The 19,626-nt window shown below is 38.3% G+C and overlaps 2 protein-coding genes across 7 annotated transcripts in view; both read right to left on the bottom strand.

Annotated features, from left to right (window-relative positions):
• Window positions 1-19,626, bottom strand: part of LOC106748623 (WW domain-binding protein 4) — a 50,231-nt gene that overhangs the window by 27,086 nt on the left and 3,519 nt on the right. The gene's annotated exons all lie outside the window — the stretch shown is intronic.
• Window positions 1,562-9,182, bottom strand: LOC106748624 (calmodulin-lysine N-methyltransferase). Its single transcript, XM_014627335.1, has 2 exons — window positions 7,776-9,182; window positions 1,562-2,988 (listed from the first exon to the last, which is right to left on the bottom strand). The coding sequence occupies exons 1-2, from the start codon at window positions 8,379-8,381 to the stop codon at window positions 2,629-2,631; spliced, it is 966 nt and encodes a 321-aa protein (XP_014482821.1). The 5' UTR covers window positions 8,382-9,182; the 3' UTR covers window positions 1,562-2,628.

Genomic DNA, 19,626 nt, shown 5'->3' with positions numbered 1-19,626 from the left:
CCCTCGATAGCGTCTCTTTATAACTGGTAATATTGATACTTTAATTTTTCTTTTAACCCAAGAATAGTCCACAAATATGTTTTCTTTAACGCAACTTTACGATGAACAGAATTCATTAGAAACGACATGTATGCCCAGCAATTACACGGCGTCTAGCTGTATTTAAATACTACCTGCTCTCTACGATTGGTCCTGCCGGCTATGATGAACGATAATCTCGAAAAGTACTTCGAGCTAAATACTCAGTGTCGGCATCTCGACAGATGATTGAGAAACTTACGACTATTGTCTCGCCGTCATAAATGATATTCTAATATGCGACGTCAAGTTTGGAACTTGATCGTCTTTTCGACATCTTTCCAACCGGCATGATATAAAAATCAGGTACACATAAGAAGAATCCTCCCTATCAACGGTCTCATGTTTTCCAGCTTAGACGAAGGACAATGGGTATGACAGACACCGTCGTTTATCTTCAAACAATTCCGTAGTTTTATCCGGCAATTTCTCTCTCATGTGACATAAAATCGGCAGCATTATATCTTGTCCAAGCCTTTAACTAACTTCTATAATGATCTTCATCGTCCGACGTGTTACGTGACAGAAATAACTCGAAGTAGATGACCCGAAATCGTCTGTAAGTTCTGAATTTCGCCTCGTCAGAAACAAGAGTCCACTCGTTTGGAAAGTTTCTGCTCGCCATTTCTGCGCTTTCTGTTTCTCGATATACGTTACACGTAAAATGGTGCCAAAAGGCCTCACCTGCTATGTGTGAGAATAATATCTGTGGTCTAAGATACGTCGGATTAATTTATCGCAAAGAATTATAGCGTCTCTTTACGTCATTCCACGTATCGTTTGCTGTACACTACGAAACGAACACGCGACGTTAATCGTAAAATTAAATAAATCAAAGTAACAAATACATCGATTCCGAATCAATTTAAGTACGATTAGACTAGACAAAGGTGAGAAACATCGAAAGCACAAATATGATTAACATTTGTACTCTTAGATCCGTACGAGGTATGTTCGATACACTCAGAGAAAGAATTAACCATAGGAACAAAAATCTAGTTATGACAGCTAAAATGTGTCTTTGAAATAGCGACAACTAATGTCGTAAGGAGATTATAAAGTGAAGTGAATTTGATAAGAATTCAATAAAACTTGCACGCATACATTAGAATATTATCTAATTGCTCGTGCAATTAAAAAAGGATTGAAAACTGAGATATTTGCAACTAAAGTTGACACTTATTATGTGTATTCTTTGAGGTTAGCGTGCTATTTTTAATTTCTATTTTTAATATCTTCTAAAGTGAAAACAAAATTTTGATAAAAAACTATTATAATATTAAATACTAATATGCAAATATTATATACAAATTTCACAGTCGTTGGCCGTTTTGTCTTGAAAATACAGCTGTATAAAGTTCATCGTTTATAGTAATATTCAAAATACATATATACATGTATATATTTAAATAATTACATATCTCTTCCTATCATCTCTATTAGATCAACTGACGCATAAATATAGCATTAATAAAACAAAACAATATTTTCTTATTTGTAATATTGTGTATATATATTTACCTCAACTTTGTGTCTCAAATTAACATTTATTGTTTAGATAGTGAAGTAAATGTAGAGAAACGTAATTTTATTCGATAAATATTAAATTTATAAGTGGTCAACTTGATGATACTGAAGAGACGACACTGAGCCTTACAACTTCGTTAAGGTGTTAAGCGTATACTCGAAATAGTATACTACCGATATACTACTGATTTTACATGAAAATCAGCCATTTACTCGATTTAGTGCTATATCGTATCTAGAAAATACTCTTAAGTACTGATGGACTTAAATCTGCGACCTCTGGATCGTCAGTCAATCACCTTAGGTACTACACCACTTCACCAATTGATACAAACGTGTTTCGTATTGCTTGTATATAGTATAATATAACCAAGAGAGAAAGAGAGAGCACAGTTAACCAATTTTAGCTCTATTCACGCTAATAATGTCAACCAATAAAGTTGTACTTCGCAGCAAATGCATTTTACCTCTAATAGCCAATTTTCAGCAATGACAGTACAGTTCGACCTGGCTAATGAGATTCAGCTGTTACCAATAAGTCATTTCTCTAAGTGTATCTACCACGTGTACTCAACACGTGAGTTAATTAATGAGACGAAGGGATCGGGCACGTTCAAACTCGATCAATTGTCGCGCATAATATAAAAACCCTCTTTCGGACTCTCTCTTTTCCAATACCGGCGACGACGTGGAACGATGCGTACAAGAGCGGCAGGCAGATCGATCCGCGGATGCACATGAACGCTAAACGCTTAATAGGACGAGTAAAAAGTTGGCCTTGACATTGCTTTGACAATATAGATGTAGTTGTGCACAGCTCCACGTACAGCGAGCGCAACGTAGGTCTCCGCTCGGAAAGAGGAGTACATTCATCCTCGTAGCACAATTTCTACTATGAGCGGCGACTAAGAGTGCGCACAATTCAGCCAGCAAGCCGGAAACTGTCGCGAACAAGTTCTCTCATCCCTCGTCGCTGACGCTCTCATCCGGCTGATCGTCTTCGTCGTCTTCGACCGAAGCCGATCATCCGGGCGGCGTCTTCTTCTGCTTGGTAAGCTCCAGCAGCACCGGATAGTGCAGATCCGGGCAGTACTCCGAATTGTTCTGCAGCAGCTGCAGATGCCTCGACCAAACCGTGTCGTCGTATCGTTCCGTCTGCCGCGCTATGAAGCCGCGTTTGATGGATGCTTCGGCGAACTTCTGGAATGTCGTGCCGCGTCTGGGCGCCATCACCAGAGCGATCCCGTCGTCGGCCAGCCAACCGTAGATGGTCTCCACCAGGTCCAATCGCGCGTCGTCGAAGAAGAGGCAATCGGCGCTGAGGATCACGTCGTAGAGGCTCGACGGCAGTCGTATGTCTTCGTCGCCGTCAGCCGTCCGGGTCTACATAGAGAAATCACAATCGAGAGAGTCCAGATTTCAGTTCGATCATCAGGAACAGGATCGAACTGGTTCGGGAATTTCGATTCAAATCAAGTGATGAATCGTTAAAAATGAAAAGTCTGCATAACATGCTTCATCGTGGAAAAGTAATTCGCCACAGAAGACGTTTGTCAGTTTCTCGTATAAAATATGATTCGAAGGACACGATTATTAATTAAAGAGGTATGTATAAGAGATGTGCGAATCAACCATGAGAATCAAGCATTCGTATGGTCAAATTGAATCGAATCTTGAATAATACGTTCGAAATCGAATCGAATCAAATACGAAATTGCCAAATAGAATCCAATTGAATCGAATCTCTTTAATTAGAATGCGAATTGAATCAGATTTTCAGGGATTTACATTATATGTTAATCTGATTATATAATAACATATTTCCTCAATGATATTAAAAATTGATTTTTAAATGGACGAAGAAATGAATTATTGCATAGCTTTGAGAAAACATCTCACTAACTACAAGAAAAATGTTACGCTGAGTATTAGAAATTTTATAATACACATCAGATAAAAGTGTGCAGAGTTTATGGTTAAATTAAATTGATAATCATATACGCATATATATAATCATATTTTATAAACTAGTAAGTGCATTCACGTATGTCTGAAAAAATTGAACTAAAAATGTGTTTTAGTTGTTATTTCATTTCCACAATTCACTTTTCAAAACCATATCAAATTATTGAGCAATAAAGCACTCTTGTATATATAATTTTGTTAACAATAAAACAATGACTTTGAGCAGCTAGTTTTTAATTTCAATGACTTTTTCGTTTATCATTTTCCGATATAAATGATACAATCGAAAGACGTAACCGATTCTAAATTGACCTATTGATGTGAAATTATTGAACTATTCGAATTCGAATTTTGGATTCGCAAACGAATTTACAAGTTGATTCGATTCGATTCAAATTTGAACAATTTGCACGCTTCTAATATGAATCGATCGTATCCGTAATGCAATTTGCGGTTTAGACTGACGCTAATAAAACGACCATCGTGCCTTCATTTCAGTTATTATTTATATATGGCACGCGTCAAATCGCACATGATCTCCAATGAGCGAATGAGAAAACGATTAGAGTGGCTGGATCGTAAATGTCGGATACGTAGGAAACGACGTTCAATCATTCAACGTCGAACTTTTCAGACAAATACGACGGGAGTTTTCGTGTAAATAAACGAGGAGACGAATGTCCGTTTTTGTTGATGAATCTCGGTCGATCGCGATAAATTCTCAATTTCAGCGATGACACGGTCTTGATCGGTGCCGACGAGCGAGAATTTCCCACGAAAAAGACACCAATTGCGCGGAACGTTGAGAGCGACCGGAAGAACACAGAGGCTACATTATGAAGGCTACAGGAAATGGAGCTGAGGTTTAGCCGGAAGCGTCCGAATAGCGCGTCTATGTATTTGGGGCGAGCATCACAATGATCACACGGAGATTCCGCACTTCCGTATGGGTGGTCTCTCCAAATATGTCCATACCGAGAAACGTATATGAAACGTAACCTTTTCTATCCATATGTTCTATGATCTTTTCCGCGAACGATAAAAAGAATAGGAAATTTAGTGATATCTAGCAGCAGGACGTGTCAAATATGTTAGTCAATTATATTGGCGCGCATTGTGAAGAAAGTTTGTTATTATTACTAATATATATAGTGCACAGCATTAATCAATTAAATATATTTTTTGATGTCAATTTATGATACCTTTTTTATTTATATAAACGTGAAATTAGATTTTTTGCTCAAAAGTCTCGTAAGATCTAGAAGCAACTCGGACATAGCGTAATTTTTCATCGGCATATTTTCTAGTGTATTTTCTCGGTAGTCCGTGACAACTATGTCATGATATCATGACATCTCGACAGAGCGCGTCTTCTGTACGTGACCCCATAACGTAGTACGTGTTTCGCAACAGCAAGCTTCCGCGACGAATGCTTTGCGGATACAGAACGCTTGATGCATTGATATTTTTTGGTGAAATAATCGTACGTATAAATCGTACACACAGAAAAATATCATTCTGCTGTTAAGAAAAGCGATTACTTAGTTTATTTTCCTGCTTTTGAATAATGGTTATCTTCAATGAAGAATACTTTTTTTGATAATAATCTTAAAATATGCTCATCACAAATTTTTGAAAAGCTCCAGAGACAGCACAAATACATACTGCATACAAGTAAAAGTTACTTGATTCAAATAAAATGGTTACTTTGCCAATACTATTTGGCAAATATTTATTAGAAATAGAAATATAATTGACTACGTACAATATGATATTTTCCTTCATACAAGCAGACATTTATTATAACGTTAAAACAATTGCCCAACAAATATCAAATTCATAATATTGAGAATATCAGAATTAATTTTTAGCAAATATTTACTGGGCAGAAAAACCTAAATTTAAAATCTCTAAGTTTCTTCAATGGAAAAAAAGTATTATATAATTCTAATAAATACTTTCTTAAATTTAGAACCATTTTATACTTACATTCAGCGATTCATTTGCAAATTAAGATATTACTGTATTCAAGTAAGTATTTACATTACAAGCTATTAAAATATATTTAAATTGATAAAAATATTATTTCATTTAAGAGCCCGGAAAATAGATAATTATATTTATTTGATTCTAGTGCTTTTTTCTGTGTATATTTGCGAATATATTTATAAAATACTTGAAACAAATAACATTTACTTGTATGCAGTATGTATTTTTCTGTGTGTAAATCAATAAATTCCTCGTACACAGTCATTTCATCAAATTTTCCGAATTTCTCCTGTGTCCTCAAATTGACAAAAACTTTCGCACGGTAAGTTCCTTGAAAACAGTCACTTCACCGTCGGATTTCGTGATGACTACACGGACTCGTAATTGCGCGATCGCGGATCGCCGTTTCCCATCGATCCTCCATCTATTCTATGATCGCAATTCCCGGCTGCATTACGTTTCCTCGGTAAAGCCTTAATTTTTCCATTCATCGACTCGCAATGACCGCGATGACTCATTGATCGTGGCGATGTGCAGCGCGCTCGTCGTGCAACCGCGAAGCCGGGCGTGTCGATGTCCGATGATCCGACGACTAGGTTAGCGGGCTCTCGTCATCGTCCTCGTCGCCGATGCAGATCACGTCGGCATCGAAGTCGGACTTTACGAGAGACGCATTATTCGACAGCGGGGTCGGCGACCAGGCTGAATTCTGTGCCGCGATTAACGAAGTACGAAGTTGACCCTTCAATTCCCAATGTCACCGACAGATCCTTGGAATTCATACAAATACAGACGTTGGAAATTTTTCGCAAAGCCGCACCAAATTCCCAGGATCCACGAATGCCATTGAAAATTGGAGAACAGAGTGCGTGTTTCGTATAAAAAAAGGAAGACAGATCCTCCATTATCGTGCGAATTTACGAAATAATTCATTTTTCTACTTTTAATTAATGATAAGACGGATCTTTATGCAATGTAGGGACCGGCGCCACATGAGAGAAAAAAATGCTTTTTTCACTAACATATTCAATATTTAATTTTCGGCCTTTGTGGCTGCGCTTCGTCGTTGGAGCATCCCTGTCACGCCGCAATATTACTCTGACAATATTGCTTTGAGGATATACTTCTTTCATATATATATTTTATTATGCATTCTGCGCGAAAATTTGGCAAAATATGGCTTCTCAAAAAACGAGCGAAGATGCGAAGATGCGTCCAATATTGTACAGAGACAAAAGAAGATATAATTTCTTAATACATATTAATGGTGCAATTTGAAAATAAACGATTAATGCCGTCGTTAATTAAAAGCTCAACTGAAAAGAAAGCTTCAGAGATTCACAAGGTCTCAGACAGAAATAATGAAAGAAACAAGAAACATTATTAATTAAATATAAACAGAGAACAGAGAATTCAATTTCGAAATATGGACAATCATGTTTCAGTACACAATAAAAGAATAGAGAACTAAGATAAAGAACATCGTCGAAGTTCTATTCCTTACAACTTATGTGCTTATAGGCCTTAGCAGTTAACTGAAAATTAATCTTTAAAATGTTCATTGACCATCAACATACAAATGAAACTTAGTGTAAATTAATTTTTGATAATTATCAAGAAAATGAAAAAGTATTAATAACGATCTTAAAGTTTTCATTTTAGTGTGTCTTTTTATACCGATATTTATTTGCAGTCGAAAAAGTATGGCCAAGTATAAATTATATGGTCTGTTTTTTAGCTGAACTGGCTACACTAGTTCAAGAAATTTACGCACACTGAAACGTGAGAATCGCGTAAGTACGTTTCATGTGCATCAATGTGAACGTAAATTTCTTGAATTAGCGCAGCCAGTTTAGCTAAAAAGAACAGACCAATAAGTTCTCTCAGTTTGCTCGAGTCAGAGAGCGCGACAACTTGATATGGAGCGCGAGCCGCAAAATATTAATATTTTATTCTTAATTCCTTGTAACATTTAATTCTTTGTTCCTAATTTCTTTCATCGTGCCTGAACCTTAACGACACAACATTCGATCGAGCCCGTTTGCTCGACATCAAATCTCAAGACTCACAACGCGGTCCCATTAATTCCCGCCCGTTAACCGACGCCTCGGTGCATTGTTTTGGCAGTTTCTAATATCCTTCGAGATAATAGCCCCGAGCGTAATTTCGGTCTATCGACCTCTTGTGCTTTTCCGGTATCAAGTTTAAGCATTCACCTTAACGCGATTACCATTGACCGCCGCCTGCCTGAGCGCCCTGGCGGCCCGAGCCCACTGCACGACGCCGCACTCCACCAGGTTCGTCATGTCGTTCCTGGCGACGATGCAGCGCACGTTGTCCACGCTGGTCACGTTGCCGTCCGTGAGCGTGACGGCGCTGGGACTGCAATACTTGGCCGCGAGGACGCCGGCCAAGCAGCTCATGCCGCCGCCGAGTTCAAGGACGCTCCGGTTCCGGCAAAGGCCGCGGTTCCTCAGCAAATAGTAGGCCAGGCACTCCTCGGACGGCCAGACGCACACGTTGCCGGTGTTGTTGAAGCCGATCAGCTCGCTCGCCGTGAAGCACTTGCTCACCCGGCGAATCTGCACGTCATATGGCCGAGCGTCCTCCAACTCGGCCGAGTACTCACACCAGCTGGACTCGCCGTCCGCTAGTGTGTTCTCCAGCAAAGTGCATTTGAGCAGGCCGAAGCTGGTGAACCGTCGCACCGACACCTCCTCCTCGGAGTCGCTGCCGGTCGGCGAGCCGGTCAGCGCCCGAGCCAGGATGCGCCAACGGCGCTGAGCGCGGCTGTTCCTCTTCGACACGCGGGCACCGTTCATCGTCGCTGTCTCCCGACGCGACAAGATCTCCTGCGACGTGCCGCGATCGGCCACATTGATCGAGCTGCTCGGTAACGGGCGTATTTTTCCGGCTTCCCCTCGACGCGGAATGCTGAATTCTCACAATGCCGCGTTTGGTAATGGTTCACGTGAATTATTCTCCGCTTGGGAGTTCCATCCTTCGGCTTCGGGACTCTCTCGGGATACAGACAACGGTATCAGTCCAGAGAACAGTTCGCGTGTCGCAGAGTTAGAGTCGAGCCTTCGCTGTCTTCGCGGGGGACGAGCTCTCACTTCGACGTCGCGGAGTCGCGTTGCTGCGAATCCGCGGAAGGCACGTGGAGGCGACACGTGGTCCTCTTCATCGCGGTGCTCTTTGCGTTCGCTGGTGAACGGTGCGCCAGTTCGATCGGCGGCTCGTGCAGGCTCCTCCTCGCGTCCTTCTTCCTGAGACCGGTCGGGACTCCGGAAGCATACTTTTCTTCTATCAGCCGGCTTCAACGGGATACTGGTTTCGCAGAGTCCCGTCGTAGGGGCTGCTTTCTGTCTGTCTACCTCTCTCTCTCTCTCTCTCTCTCTATCTCTTGCCCGGCAAGGACGAGGATGGACGAAGGGACGGGCCAAGACTAAAAGCACCAAGTCAAGTTCTAACTCGTGCCACGCGGACGTCGAGCGTTCTCCACGTTAGGCCGGCGCCTGCGCGGCTCTTTTCGCTCCCTCTTCCTCCGTTTACCTTCTGCACACCGTCTGTCCGTCCGCCCGTCCTCCTCTCCTCTCGCGGGTGTTCCCCGACGAGTCCCTCGTGCGTATCTGTCGCGCTTTCGTAAAAATCTTCTGGCACGCTGTCGCTCGGAACGCGAGCCACGCGCACGGCTCCTTCGGTCCAAATTAGCCGCAGCTTTCCCGATCCGAAGCTGCTCAATGGCGAGTCGGCCGGCTCGGGACCGCAATGCGCGTTGAATCGCCCCGGCGAGCGGCGTGCACCGAGTACGCACTCGTTAGAAGCTTCTCGGGGAAGTGGTACGATGGATGGTGGCATTAGCCGGCTCGAGGATTTATCGTTCAAACGCACGGACTATCGTAGAAATAACGCGAAACGTTATCGCTCATGTATTTCGTTAATTATGTATGTAAGAAGAATTATCAGTTCAGTTTCGTGTGCAAAACAACTCGTCGCTCACGATTTTATCGGTGACAGATAAGTTGAGAGAGATCGTGCATCAAGAAATGAGTTTCGTTGGATCTACCTGACAAAGACAATCAAACATGTTTTTATTCTAGTTCTCACGAATCCAAATTTGGTTCTTACAACCAAAAATTCTATTTCCTTCAACCAAAATGCGTTTTGTTGTCCATTGTCCAGGTAAATCCAATCAAACTTATTTTTCAATGTAGATATTATCGTGTGTAATTCAAGAATGCGCGTTAAATCAGCGATAAAAATGTAGGAGACGACACAGCTTGCTATGATTAAGCATTCATCGTGTACAAAAGTTTTTAGTCACTGAGTCTCATCATGAGAGTCATCGTAAATAAAAGTTTTTAGTCATTGAGTCCCACAGAAACTCAATGTATCAAATTAAGTAGCAAAAAATAAGTGTGCCAACAAAGTGTCAAGAAACTTGTATCTTTAAGTGTCTCTTAGTCCTTATTTTTAAAACAGATAATTCTGTATTATTATTATTATATTTAAGGTAGATAAAATTTAAAAGTAATCGTCTAAAATTCTCTACAGAGGGGAAGTCTTTCAGAGCTCAGACACAATAAAAGGAATAAGGAACAAAGAAATAAATATAAAGAATTAGAAACAAGGAATGTACTGAATATATAAAAATGCGAATTAAATTTCGACATATGGCCAACCATATTTTAAATAATAAAAACATAGAGAAGTAAAATTAGGAAAACTGTCGAAATTCTATTCTTTACAACTTGTGTGTTCACAGAACTTATTAATTGACTGAAAGTTAACCTTCAAAAAAAATATCTAATGATTACTAATATATAAATGCAAATTAGTTTGAATTGATTGATAATTATCAAGAAAATTATAAAAGTGTTAATGATCACAATAAAGATCCTTTAGAAAATAGTAAAAGTGATGATCTCGTTTTAAAACGTTCTTATATCATATTTTCTATTCCTTTTATTTCAAATTATACTTTTAGTTAGTTATTATTCTACTCCTTTTATTTCAAATTATACTTATTCCTAATATCTTATTCTCTTAATTTCCTACGTTTAATTCCTTATTTTTCTCATTGTGTACTCTGATATCCTTATATCTTTTACTATCATATTGTATCAAATCATTATTATTATTACAGCGTGAGAGTATTAATGTCATTTTCAGCTTTGATTGGCGCATGTTCAATGCCATAATTATTTCTCGCCGTCGGCTATCGCGTCGTCGTCCTAAGTATTATTTCTTATTTTTACGGTTCCGTCTCTCTCTCTCTCTCTCTCTCTCTCTCTCTCTCTCGTCTCGTTCAGGCGGGTCGGTCTACCAAAACTTACAAATGCCACGATTCCTCGATGACAGAAGTCTGAGCGTTCGACAGGTGTCCCAGTTACGAAGTTTTAATGATGCATGAGAGCCTCCTCTGCCTATTGCTAACAAACGTGCATGACGGAACGGCGTTTCTTTCTCGTCAAACTTTCTTTGAAAACTCGTAATTGGCTTTACAGCCCGCGGCTTTCATAAGCACGTCCGTCGATACGTTCATATCGTTTTCACTTCTTTCGTCTATCCCTGATCTTTTCAGGATCAACGAATAATAACGATTCGAGATACGAAACATCACGTTCGCTTTTCGGCTTGAAAGAAAGGAAAAAAATGAGACACCGGCTGTTCGGTTATAACGGAGGTAAGAAAAAAAAGAAATGATATTAACCATCGTTATTTACGGGTGACTTGTCCGAGCGTGTCATAAGCTCGATTTCAACATCGCTACTGAAGATTCAAACTAGATCCGTGTGCCAAAAAGCGTAGACATTAAACTGTCACTAAACTAATATTTAAATTTTGGCCGAGGTTTCCGGATGACTGCCCAAAAGACGTACATCACTAATCGCTCTTTGTTCATTTATACGATGTTGCTTCTTTGTTACGCATAATCTCGATTACAAGCCTCGGTCAAGTGTAAAACAATATTATCTAGTTCTGGTAGTATTATAGTATGCGTTATTTTCATCGTCAACGTGATTCTTGCAGCGCATAATGTTAAGCGCATAATGTTAATGAATAACAAGTTACGATAATGAAATTTTTATTTACATTCGCACTCTTAATGAGATAGAATAATTGTTAATTTCATCCATCGTATTTAATTTCATCGAATTTCGGCATACGATTCGTTTCGGCTGTACCATATAATGCAGATTTTATTCAGATATCATTTACCGCCGATGTGTATAATTTATATTAAATGAACGTTATGTTGACTGAAAGATTCCTAATTTAGACTATTCTCATGCTATTATTCTGTCGAAAGCAAGATTGAAAACATTATGTATTAATTAGCATAGGAAGTTTAATACAAGAAAGGAAGAGTCCTAATTTATATTATAAAACATAAATATAGTACACGAACATGAATTATGATTATTCGATCGTAATATTGTTTAAGTACTGATACAAAAAATATCAGCGTATCAGCAAATTATTAAATTCATTACTTGCACAGGTATATCTTTATATACGGGATCGTAAGTGTTATATACGTTGATACGTAAGTGTTAAAATATTGTCTAGTGTAAAATTGGCAAGCCGTAAGGAAAACCTAATAATTTTCCGTTCTGTGACAAAATTTCAAAATGAATAAAATTATGACAATCTGAACAAATAAATATAGCAACGAGTATAATGTGTGAGAAAAAAAAGGAATGTATATCTATGAGACAAAATACTAATAAAAGTAAATGAATTTATTCAAGCCAAAATCAATAACGGGGATACTAAAAGTCGCGTGAAATTGCGAATTCCAATTGCTCCTAACATAAGAAAGGAAATACGTGTCATACGAGATTACCAGGAAGGAGAAAAATTGCGCCTTCGTCACGGATAAGTTACGTGCAATCAGCAGTTACAATTTCCGTCTTACACGAGCCTTACTAATACGGGCGAAATTCAATTTCCTTGGGAACATATCCTTGTGCGAGGATAAGCCTCGAAAATCGGTTACCTTTGCTTCTTGAAACCAGGATATAACTTGTGTATGTGTACCGTATTCGAGCATTATTTTCCATTCATAAGGCTATCATACGGTGTACTATCTTATAAGTAATGAAAAATAATTATTAATAATAATCGCTTGTCCGCCTTCGCGCCGGGATTAATGCACGGAGTAGTATTCGCCAGATAGATGATACCGAAAAAAGCACCGAAAGTATTCTTACGGTTCCTCACATCCTCATCATATTATCGCAGATGGCTCGGGTTTCTGGTTCCATTAGCGATTTATCCGACGAGGCACGTGTCAAAACGCTACCACTGCTTCCCCTATTCGATCCATGTCCATTAAGCTCTCATCCCCGCATACGGCAGTCAACTTTTTAATTATTTGCGAGGTTCTCTCTCTCTCTCTTTCTCTTCCTCTCTGGGAGTCGCGCGACGCTATATTTATACATCGTGGAGAAATCAGTCTGACGTTTCCTGTCGCGACGTGTCCAATCAGTTTCGTCGTAATTATAGCGAAATCGAATTTTTCGCGGTCATTGACACCGCTGTCTCGAATGGGTTCGCTCGTGGGAACACTGCGGAGTGATTGCATAGTTTCAATATTTAATTCTAATTTGGTACTCATGAATTATAGTAACCCAAGCGAAAAATTAAGATTTTGTAGTTATTAAATCGAGAATTATTGTACGTAAGAAAATAGAATTCTTTTCTTAAGGGATGTACAATTTTTTATTTATTTCTTTTTATTTTCTACATAAAATCAATACATTGTCTTTTTTATATCTTAAATCGTTTATTTTTAAAATAATAATTACAAATTTTTCAAATTTACCTTTTGTATACTCAAAATTACAATATCTGTACACTGTATATATATAGTATATATATTCAGTGTATAGATTTATATAATATCTGTACACTGTATATAATATAATAAGTACTGTATATAATATCTGATTATTATATATTATCTGTACAATAAGCACATTTATCTAAGATATCTAAATAAGCATCAGAAAAGTTTCTAGATCTCACACACCCAATGTGCCAAACTAAGTAACAAAAAATAAGTGTGTCAACGAAATTTTAGAAAACTTGTACGATAAAATTTAAAAGTAAAAATTTTTAATTTTTTACAGAGGAGAAAGTCTCTTATATCTCTTATTTTAGAAATTATGGAGAAAGAGGGGGAGGAAGAAAAAGAGAGAGAGAGAGAGAGAGAGAGAGAGAGAGAGAGAGAGAGAGAGAGAGGGGGGGGGAGGAGGAGAGGGAAAGAATAATTAAAAAATAAATAAATGAAAATCAATAGAAAAGGAAAGAGAATAAAAGGTCTGCAAAGGATTCATAAGCAAGAGCAATTCCAAGTACATATGTTACCGCGAATGTTCGTATCTTTAAATACATTCCGGGAATACACACAGGTTCTCCGGGAGACACGATAATCGTGAATTTGAGTTCGAAACATATAATCCTCATACACTCCCGAGTGTAAATTCAATTTCGCTGAAGCGCAAGATAGTGCCGCTGATCTCTTCGGGGAGCGGGAGCGCTCGCGTTTCCGCATGTATCAACCGCCGGCGCTTATGCAATTGTACTGAGGTTGCGTACCAGCACGTACGTATCTACTTTATATTGTTTGACACAAATAGGATACAGTGGCAGAGCGGTATTCATGGTTTCCCTCGCGCGTGTGAAGCCGATAGCCTCTGAAGCTGAAGGCGAAACGACAAATACAGAGGCTTTTTCTTTGTCGTAATAGAATATCTCGTAAAGAATTATGATTCAAAAATAGATTTTCGGCGTCCGTATCCGTATCAAATATCTCCAGACAAATTTTTATCATATACGAATAAGCATAGCCAGGATTTCAGTCGGGAGAGGAACAAAATTTATCCTCACAAAAAAATGTATTATTTACTTAGAAATTTCCAATGTAACTGAAATACGCTAAAATCATTGCAGGCAATGTAGATATTGACGTCTGGTAGTGAAATTGAGAAATTTCATTACATTTCTTTATTTTCATAAAGCATTGCCAATATTTTGTTATTCATTTTTAATTATAGAACATATGCTTTTTAGCTTTTTAGTGGAATGTAGATTGTAATGAGAGAGATCACTACGCCCGGATACGGGAAACAAGACTGAAGAAAAAAAAGAAGATTGTAATGTATCAATTACATTTTTTATTTTTATGGTTTTCACCATTTAATTGTTTTTCCTTAACAAAATGTAGAGGAGGAGGTATCCTCTGCTCCACCTTAGCTACATCTATGTAGCTACGAATAATTCCTATTGAAAATGTGCTATATATCAAATGTATAAATATATTTTACAAAAAATTACGATTTTAGAAAAAGAAATATTTGATGATGTGCATGATTATATGGTGACCTGTGCGAACCTGCGATTTAAAAAGTTACATTTTGAGTATAGGAAATGTTAGTATTTCGTTTGTAATTGTTCGTAATAACAATAACTTCGTTTGTAGATCCACACATAAAAAATATAAAAATTTTTAAAAATAGTTGTCATCTGACTTCGGCATTATAGTGTTGGTTGTTTATTATCAAATTCAAAAATGAAACAGACTCGACCCCATTAAATGAGATAGAGTCCTAAGTCAGGAACAACGTTCACTGTTAATTAATTATATATTTGTGAATGCCGGGGGACAGCATGCGTATATTGGCGCGCGATTAAATATCCGATTCCACCTCGTGCCGTTTCGATTACGCGTACTCGAAATATCTCTTCTCTAGAGCACATATTCCGCGCCATGTGCGGCTGACGTAAGATGCACAGCGACGATACTATTATTTGTACCTACGTAAATGTGCTCGAGGAAGACGCGGGCAGACAAGCGCATAAAGACGCCATTCGATTTAACGGAGCCGACAATCGGGCTGTGAGCGCCAGGAATCGGCACGCGTTGAACATCGACGTTCACCGTGTAGAATCGATTTCACGGTGGAAACGATACTAAACGCGTAAATCTATAAAAAACTGAAAGACGCAGCTGCTGTCGCGATAAGACAACATTTTCTCTTCCGTAATCAAGTAATTAATTGTCAAGTCAAGAATTCATCGGCAATAATAATAATAATATATTATAATTACATTACGCCACCAATATTATACAATTGTTGATTTCCGCCTTCGAAAATACATCCCTAACTTATAAATACGAAAAACTTGTGTGAAATTCATGAGACATTGAGCAAAGGCATCGGAGAAATCTCGCGCGGAGAATAATTTTGAAAAGCCCTCTACGTTATAATCTGCTCTTTTGCGGGAGTCTTTTTCCATACCCAAACTGATATTAATATTCATAGTGGTCGATATCAAATGCCTAGTAAATTTAATCATCTCCACATCCATGTGCAAGGGCGGATCTGCAGCAGTGCGACCCGCTGCAGTCGCGAGCTGTGACGCGGCGGAGTGTACGATCTGCAGAGGACGTGCAGCCTGCCGCGTCGTTCGGAAATTGATCTCTCCGATAACCGTGAAGGACGACATATTGGACAGACTGGTGAGAAATACCGATTATCCGAAGACCATATTTTACTAATATTCTGGGGCAATTCTGGAGAAGTGTAAAAAAGGAAAAAAGAGGGGTGGTAGAGAGGAACAAGATGAAGAGGCTGTCGCAACGTTAGGGCGATGATGCGGCGTTCCTGGCAAGGGTACCGACGCAATGCGTCTAGGCGTCTCGCCTCGGCATTAGCCGAAAATTACGTGACGACGTGAACGACACGGTGACGTACAAAGGAGGACAGACGCCACCGCCTAGCGTCGCGAGAGATGTCCTTTGCGGTTGATGATGTCCTAGCGGGTATCGACGGCATATCGAGTAAATGCACATGAGCACATCGCCGTGTTGGCCGATGACGGACGCCAAATGCCTCACATTCGCTTATTAAGACAGATGCGAGGAGATGGACAATGGAGCCGCTATCGCTGTCACCGCGACGCATTGCTCTATACAATTCGATGCAGTCATAGGTGCATCCATGACGGATGAATGCGCATGTAAATGAATGTTTGAATTTAAGGATATTCTCGAGAACAATAAGTGCCGTATTTTCAATGGCGCATCAAAGGGACCTCTTATAAATTTACTATTTATCAAGCAAAATTTTTCTTCTATACATTTGTTTCATTAACCAAATAATAAATGTTAATTTGAAACGAAGCTTAGATATACGTATATACTTATATACACAATATTACAAGTACGAAAATATCATTATATATTATTTTTCTTATTAATGCTATATTGATCATATCAATTGATTTAATAGAGATGCACAGATAATAGAAAGAAATATATAAATGTTAAATATATGTTTTTATGTGTGTGTGTGTGTTTTGAATATAACTATAAATTATAAACTTTCTACCGTTGTATTTTCAAAACAAAACAGTCAATAATGATGAAATTTGTTTATAATATTTATATAGTAAACTTTAAATATATTATTAGGTTGTGTGCAAATAAAGTGCTTTACACACCTTTTATATTAAATTAGCACCTCCATTTTTAATCGTGATTTTCTGCTAAACCACTTGAGTAGAAAAATCGGGAATAGAACGTATAATTAGCATAAAATACACATAATTCCTATATAAATGCTATTTCAATTTTTTGTGAGGGGGGTGCTAGCTGAACAGACGTGAATAAAGGAAGTAGTGATTTCAGTCATAATAAATCTCTGGGGAATAAAAGCGGTGAAGCTAATTTATATAAAGTAATTTAAATATACAGGATATCTCCGAAATGATGGGCTGTCTGTAGCTATATAGAATATATCAATGTAAACAAAAAAGTTCGTATAAACATAAAACGCTCAGTTAACTTGAGCTAAATTAAGACCGTGTAAAGATTACAAGTAGAATTTTTATATTATCATAAAAAGCGCTGGTTTCATAGTTTTAGTGCTTTTATTCCAGTTTCTCGTAAGCGAAAATAAATTCATTCGAATGTTTCTTCGTTAGGCAAACGTTGATTTGGAAACAATACCACATAAAGTCGTCTGGCTTCAGCTCGATTACAATCTGTCGTGCTATATATCAAGTGTATGTCACACATTCATGCAAAAGAATAGACTCCATTCTTAAAGAAATGGCACTTCACAAAAATGACAAATAATACTGACAGAAATTTGTCAACAAGAAACGAGACTACTTCGATGCCTCACATGATGCGATCTGCCGCAGAACAATAACAAAACGTTTTGGACATTATATTTATAGGAACTTCTTAGTTTGTACTGATGTATCCTATATTCATTTGCGTCAATAAACTAGTGCTTATTATTATAAGGTCAAAACGAGCATTAAAACTAGCGCCTATTATAATAATACAAAAATTCTTCTCGTAATCTTTATACGCCCTTAATTCATCAACTGAACGTTTCAGGCATTACGTTTATACGAACTTTTCTGTTTACATTAATATATCCTATATATACAGCTACATATAGCCGGCCCACTTTTTGGGAACACCTTATATATGTAATTTCGTTTTAAATTATGTTCCATTAACATAAAATCTAGATCGAATTAATCGAAGATTTAAATTTTGGAGTTCGTCTTTTCGTATTTTTTATTGGGTTTTCGGCGAGGAAGAGGCATCTTGAAATTCCTCGAAGAACGTATACTTCATTTATTTCTCACACTTTTTTTAGACCGTGTAAAGCATTGCTTAGGTGATCAAATGGTTCGAATTTCGGTGTACGGTTAGCACGTGGCTTTATTATAGCAGAATGCCGGTTTTACGCACGAGAATCGACAAGATAACGCGGCACCCATGTCAAGGAAGTTGTATTTTTAGTAGATACGGTAGCCGCGATCGTAACTTTTACACACGGAAAAGTGAATAGTGATATACTAACGGTAAGTGTGTACGAAATTGGAGGGCGAATTGGAGTGAAATTAAAAATTCAGAAGGGGAGTATAACCATCGCAAGAGAAATTACTTCACGAAGTAGTTCTTCTCCATGTTCGTTTCTGCTCCGAAAGTGTTAGGTTATTTCTAAAATCGGTGTGTGAATTCTAAATTCTTTTCAATCATGGTTATAGTCTCGGAATTCGATTAACAAATTTAATCGAAATATGTCAGTTGACGCTACAAAAAGATATTTTTCTAACCATCCGAGTAATGTGCAAAAGTAACGAGAAACAAGAGGACAAATTGGAATCACATAGAGAATCATAACAATGATATGCGAAGACGAGAAGAGAAATTTCAAGACAGGAAATATTAATGCGTCTAAGGTAATCACAATGTGCCAACCAGCGTGTGATTGCTAAATATGAAAGGATGTCGCGAGTAGATGTGGTACCACGAATGCAGAATCGCGGAAGGAAATCGCATTATGCAAAATGCGTCTAAGCAATGTGCGCACGCGGCGTCTGCAAGCTTTTCCCAGTTACGGATTCGCGCGTGTAAGGCTAAAGCGATTCGCTTTACGAGAACGATAGTGAGGATTACGAGAGGCGTTATCAGCCATGTCAAGGAAGTTGTATTTTTAGTAGATTTCTCTTGCGATGGTTATACTCCCCTTCTGAATTTTTAATTTCACTCCAATTCGCCCTCCAATTTCGTACACACTTACCGTTAGTATATCACTATTCACTTTTCCGTGTGTAAAAGTTACGATCGCGGCTACCGTATCTACTAAAAATACAACTTCCTTGACATGGGTGCCGCGCAGATAGTTGCGCCATGTTGCGCTACGGTAAATGCTGTAGTAACACGCTACGGTGAATGTTACTGCAGACACAAGCACGAGAATGTTACTAATTACGCAGCTGTTTATATAATAAACGAATATTCCGATAAATATAAGGTCTAGTAAAAAGTAATCCATTATTTTTGTATCAAATTGGAGGCTTTATTTAACATAGTTACTATGATCCGATTTAGGTCAAATATGCATCGATTTGTTCGATAACTTGTTGCCATTTCGTAGGTAATTTCATTATGCCTCTCTCATAGAAACCCTCGTCCCTATTGGCAAAAAACTGGGAAAGTCGATTTTCACAAGCTTCTCTTGAGGC

Source organism: Dinoponera quadriceps, unplaced genomic scaffold (genome assembly GCF_001313825.1).
Source record: "Dinoponera quadriceps isolate SergipeBrazil2010 unplaced genomic scaffold, ASM131382v1 scaffold3085, whole genome shotgun sequence".
Lineage (NCBI taxonomy): Eukaryota > Metazoa > Arthropoda > Insecta > Hymenoptera > Formicidae > Dinoponera > Dinoponera quadriceps.
This window is presented reverse-complemented; position numbering and strand designations above follow the sequence as displayed.

What these genes read in the sequence shown, in the direction of transcription:
- LOC106748624 (XM_014627335.1), bottom strand. Translation starts at nt 8,381, where the DNA reads ATGAACGGTGCCCGCGTGTCGAAGAGGAACAGCCGCGCTCAGCGCCGT. An exon ending in TCAATGGTAATCGCGTTAAG is followed by an intron (nt 2,989 to 7,775) that starts GTGAATGCTTAA and finishes TTCTCTATGTAG; the next exon opens with ACCCGGACGGCTGACGGCGA.